The sequence below is a fragment of the Bos indicus x Bos taurus genome, chromosome 9, assembly GCF_003369695.1.
Source record: "Bos indicus x Bos taurus breed Angus x Brahman F1 hybrid chromosome 9, Bos_hybrid_MaternalHap_v2.0, whole genome shotgun sequence".
Taxonomy (NCBI): Eukaryota; Metazoa; Chordata; class Mammalia; order Artiodactyla; family Bovidae; genus Bos; species Bos indicus x Bos taurus.
The window spans coordinates 57043301-57049300 of NC_040084.1; the positions used below are offsets into that span (position 1 = coordinate 57043301).

Genomic DNA, 6000 nt, shown 5'->3' on the forward strand with positions numbered 1-6000 from the left:
CTCAGCAGTAAAGAATCTGCCTGAAATACAGGAAATGTAGGAGACGTGGGTTCCCTGGGTCAGGAAGATACCCTGGAGTAGGAAATGACAACCCACTCCAGTATTCTTGCTTGGAAAATCCCATGGACAGAGGAGCCTGGCAGGCTACAGTCCATGGGGTCGCAACTGAGTGACACGACTGAGCACACACATATATATAACTTTACCTTAAGTTAATAATAACTTTCGGACTTTGATACTCTCTTTTCTTTTGAAAGCTGCCAAAATATGTTGTAATGTGAAAACCACAAGTTACAGAACAATTTACACAATATGGCCCTATTTGTGTACAATATTAAGTGTGCATACATATATGCTTATGTAAAACAAGAAAAAATGTATATACATATATATATATATATATACACACACACAGAAACACACACACACACACACAGACAAAGATACCATCCCAAGAGGCTCTGGGAAATGGAATATAGGATACTAGAAATGAAACTTTTGCTTCTATAAAGACTTGAAATAAGGACAGGGAATTTAGGAAAATGTTCTTGTCCCAGCTCTACCTTGAACTTGTTGTGGGACCTGAGTTTCCTTATATTGAAAGTGAACGGTTGAACTTGATGGTCCCTAAGTTTCTTTCAGTTCAAGAATTGTAAAATTCTACTTTTCTGTCATCAATTTGATTTTACTGATGTTGAATCACCTTGTATCTGAGACATCCACAGTCAGAACCTTAGGGAATATCTATTTAATTAGAATGACACTGCTTGTTTTTTTTTTTTTTTAATTTTGTTCTCTTTTATTCCAAAAAGTACTACAGACTTGTAGTAAAAAAAAAAAAAAAAATTTAAAACTGTATAGAAGATACTTTCTTATATAAAAGGTCAAATCAGTTTAAAAATAACTTGTCACTGACACATTGAGAGCCTGAGCAGTAGATTTTTACAAAGGAGAATGTAGATGCAGGTTGCCAATCCAACTCAGTGAAGGAATAGAATCCTAATATCCAAGAACTCTAAGATAAGATCCTGTTCCCCTAAGATAAACAGATTAATTAAAAAGTTAATGACAGTTGAGTATGAAATAAAATGTTTGTACGATAACTAACAATAAAATGCATTTGTCTTTTTCAGGGATGTGATGAGTTTAGGGATCACACTGGTGGGCCATCAGAAGAAAATCATGAGCAGCATTCAGACTATGAGAGCGCAAATGCTCCATTTACATGGAACTGGCATCCAAGTGTGATAAGCGTTTCTCCCTTATGAGGGAGATTATGGACCACAAGAGAACAGTACTGGCCTTCAGTATATGCATAGAATGCTGCTAGCAGACAGTTGATGTCCTGGGTCCTTCCTACAGTGAACTGAAGATTTAAGAAGCACCTATAGACTTGAACTCCTAAGTGCCACCAGAATATATAAAAAGGGAATTGAGGATCCACCACCGGTGGCCAGGCAAACAGCAGTGACAATAAACAAAGTACTACCTGAAAACATCCAAACACCTTGAGCTCTCTAACCTCCTTTTTATCTGATAGACTTTTTAAAATGTACATAAAGAATTTAAGAAAGAATATATTTGTCAAATAAAATCATGATCTTATTGTTAAAATCAATGAAATATTTTCCTTAAATATGTGATTTCAGACTATTCCTTTTTAAAATCATTTGTGTTTATTCTTCATAAAGACTTTCTTTTAGAAAATTGTTTATAGCTTGGACCTTTGTAGTGTTAATCTATGACACATTACTACACTGGGTACCTTTGAAAGAATCTCAAATTTAAAAAGAAATAGCATGATTGAAGATATATCTCTGTCAGAACATTGGTATCCCTTTTATGTCATTTAATTTTGTTTAATCAGTGCTGTTTTGATATTGTTTGCTAATTGGCAGGTAGTTGAGAAAATGCAAGTTGCCAAGCTCTCTGATATTTTTTAAAAAGAAATTTTTTTGTAAAGATCTGACAACACTATCTTTTCAATGAAAATAGCAATAATGATCCATAAATACTATAAGGCACTTTTAACAGATTGTTTATAGAGTGATTTTACTAGACAGAATTTAATAAACACTCAAATTGTAGGTTTATGATTATATAAAAAAAAGATAAGGCACTTCATCTAAAGAATGTTGGTGAAGGCAAATCTCTGAAAGCAAGAACTATCCAGTGTTATCTAAAATTTAATCTGAGCACATCACAATTTTTTCAATATCAAAACATTTAGGAAATTTAGGAGAAATAGTTGGCATATATTTTATATCTTATTCTGTTTAATGCAGTCCAAACATTAAAGGGAAGAATTAAGATTTATGTTAGAACTCTGAAGCATGATGAAAGGGGCAGTTCACAATTTTCACCTTTCAAAAACAAAGTTGCTGCACAGAATATCACCATTGCAGTTTAAAAAAAAAAAAAAGTATTTTTATTTGTGAACACTGATGTGAGAAGTTGAAAGAACTCTTTTTACCACGTCAGGAAGAGGTGAAGGATCTGGCTTTTTTTTAAAGCTTTATTTATTAAACCATGTTATTTGATTACTGTGTTAGAATTTCATAAGCAATAATTAAATGTGTCTTTATAGCTATTTCAGGAATGTATACCTATTGTGAGTAATGCTTTCAAAAGTTAGGAAAATCATGAACTACCCCAGAATTGAACTGTTGTATTTCCAAAGAGAATTGGGCTGTTTATAATAATTATTTTAATAGAGAAAGATCCCAGGGATCGGTCATAATTGGTCTTGTTTGATAATGTGGGCACCCACAAACAAACAAACAACAGAAACAAAACCTGTAAATGTTCCTTTGTAAAACTTGTAAATTTTATTTATACTGTCTTGTTTTGTACACACATTTCTCTGTAGTGGGCTCTGAATACATTGAAAATGCACTATATTTTTCTATTTTACTTGCAGAGCATCACAAAAGAACAGGTATTTTCAGTGCTACATAATGTGTTTTCCCACATTTAGGACCAAAGATGGCTATAGAAAAACTCAAACTGATTGCTTCCCAAGCCCCTCCCCACCCCCTTTTTTTTTCCTTTTAAATCACTGTACAGTGTTATTTGATATTTTAATTTATTTTTTGATTGACTAGAAAAAATCATTTTAATTTCACTAAAATGTTTTTTGTCCCTAAGGAAAAATAATCTGTAAAATAATTTTAATTAGCATAATACAGTCACCTAGACACTTCCATTTGTAATCTTTGTAATAGACTGTAAATATATTTTTGGAACTATAACACAATGTGCTTGAGGGTTATTTTTCAGTGTCTGCAGTGTATACAAGTGTTTATACTAAGTACAGCACTTTACAATTCTAATCAGTAGCATTGGCCTTTGTGAGAATGAGTGAAAGAGTTTGAGTGAGTGTTCTTAATTCCATTTGGATTCTAGACTCACTAATAATGAAGTTCTTTTCTTGTTCATAGCTTAAGGTGCTTATTTTTTCTATTAAATTAACAAAAAGCCATTCTAGAAATAGAAGACATAGTAGGGTACATGCAAACGGTGTCTTTCCTGCTTTTTTCTAGCACTAGATTTATAGTTGAGTAGTCTTTCTTGAGTAGAAGGGCAGAATAAAAGTTTTTTTGAGTTTTTTTTTCAAAAATAACTTTTTCCTTCAGCAATATACCTCATCTGCCTTAAATTTTTTACAGCTCTTTACAGGGAAAGGGAGAAGGGATGGGAAAGACACACAGCACAATAGGAAGGGTATGATGCATCACTCTCTCGTTGGTAGGTTTCTTTTCCCAATCAACATTTTGATTTTGAAATACATGTATGTGAACCAGATATTCAGAGAAAAGTAATTAACCTTGTAATACTGATTGTAATACTGTCTTCCAGAAAGAGATGAAACGGTATAATGATAAGAATGTACAACTTGCACCTTGAAATCTTCTTCTTCTTCTTTTTTAATTTTTTTGATAAATTAGTGCTCAGGGGAGGAAGGGTAGAGAAAGCAAATGTTGGCAAGAGAACTCAAACGTTATAAAAATGCAAAAGGAAACGGCCTCCTTGCTTTAACAGAGCCACCTTTTTTAGAATGCTGTCTTCACATGTGACTTGTGTTTTGCATTCAGGACTGAAATAAAAGTAACTTTTATTACATCTGGATCTAACATTTTCTCGGCAGTTGATCTGGGCCTTGTTTTCTAGGACTGGTGGTTTATGCTTGTTCAGAGCACTCTGAGTTGAATCATATTGTATACTTATGTAATCTACATTAGCTAGTACTATTTAGGACGCTATTTTAATTGCTCCTCCTATCCGTGTTTTAAAGACAATTAAAATGGTGTAATTCACCTCTCTTTTTTATTTAGGTAATGCTGATATTCTCCCTTTTGTTTCCTGAGTAGCCTAGAACTGTGCTACTCACTGATGTGCATGTTCAAATAAATTACTGATGTGTATTTTTTTGCTATATGTAGAGAAATCATGGGGAACTCGGGGCGAGATGTGCTTTTTGTTGGTTGAATTTGTCCCTCCTTGCCTAAGAATTACTACAGGGGTCATCCTTTTATAAGGACAAACTGCTTTTGAACAGTGTCTTCAATGTATCAAGCACAAATAACTCTTTCTTCAACACGAATCATAAGTCTCTTTTTACCAGCTTACAATAATAAACGAATCTATTAGACAATGTAAAGAAAATCCTGTCTCCAATCATTGGTGGATTCCTTTATGTCCCTTATGCATTCTTTATTTTTTTACACAGTATCATGAAAGGAGATGTTTAGAGTAAAGGTTTTATTGAAATATTTCAGGGGGCTAATCAGAATACAAAGAAATTAATATCCTTTGCATCGCCTTCTTCTGCACACAGACTTAATTCCACTGTAATTATTACAGAATAACAAGACTATGTCGTCAAAGAGCCATACTATCAAATATTTTAATTAAAGCTCTTTTGTTCCTTATTGAATCTACAATGGCATGGTGCTAACAAGAATATTTGCATGGGAAAGGTAATGTCAGGGTCATGGGACCCTGACAAATGTCTTATACATTTAGTATCATGCAGCAACTTGGAGAGTCTCTGCATTTAAGGTGCTGCAGGAAACAAACACACAGAGTCCAGAGAAAATGGGAAAAGTAATCAACCTGGTTGTCTGATTATTTATCAATGACGCTGACAGTGATCAGACCAGCTTGCACATGAAATGAAGAAAACTAAATCATCCCTTTTTCTCCAGCATTACCGTTGTAAGGTCTACAAACATTGAACAAATATCCAAACATATTTCAAAAAATGAGACTAGGCAGATACCAGGTGACGTGCTATCACTAGTTATCACGCTCCTGATGTTGAGGCTCAGGGTAGGCGACGCTGAAATTGAAAGATAATCGTGAGGTCTTGGCTATCCCAACTCTCCAACAAGCAAGGATGCACTTGCTAAGTTCACACAGTGATGATAACATAGCCTGAAACGTTGACCGGCAGTCAAATGATCTCTTAAAGTCCTGGATCCATAAGGGATACAAAAATACACTATTCTACCAACACTCTTCTTTTCCTCCAAAAGAATAAAGCCATTATGATGAATGTACAAGTTCTATTGCTAAATAAAAATCAGATTGTAATACTTTCAATAATCAGTAACAATTTTTTTCTTGGAGTATTTTTATCTCCTACTGTTACCCTTTGTTTCATGTTAGCTGCAATGAAAACTCAATACCAGTTTCGAGAGGAATTTCTGAGAGAAATCAAAGAGGTGATCAAATTCTTAAATTCAATCCAAAAGATTATATTTACTGATATTAATAAATGATAAAAGACAGTGCATGGTGACTGCAAACATACAAGCTGCTCTGAAGGGAACAGCATGTTCTCGGCTTTATGGCCATGGCCCTTCAGTAGCCCCGACACAACTGCTCTATTGTCTAATGCATCACAGCACAGCTTGAAGACTATGAACAGGAGAAGAAAATATTTCAGTAGGATGCTTCTGTAAGTCTCATTAGAGTGAAGTGCTGTAAGGGTTTTTT

General features: G+C 34.1%; 1 protein-coding gene across 3 annotated transcripts in view; it reads left to right on the forward strand.

Annotated features, from left to right (window-relative positions):
- The window catches only part of EPHA7 (EPH receptor A7), a 210466-nt gene extending 206042 nt beyond the window's left edge, over nt 1–4424 (forward strand). For all 3 annotated transcript variants that reach the window (XM_027551379.1, XM_027551380.1, XM_027551381.1), the window contains exon 17: nt 1134–4424. In XM_027551379.1, the coding sequence (XP_027407180.1) occupies nt 1134–1248 (115 nt within the window). In that variant the 3' untranslated portion in view covers nt 1249–4424. The remainder of the gene's footprint in view (nt 1–1133) is intronic.
- The last annotated feature ends 1576 nt before the right edge of the window (nt 4425–6000 follow it).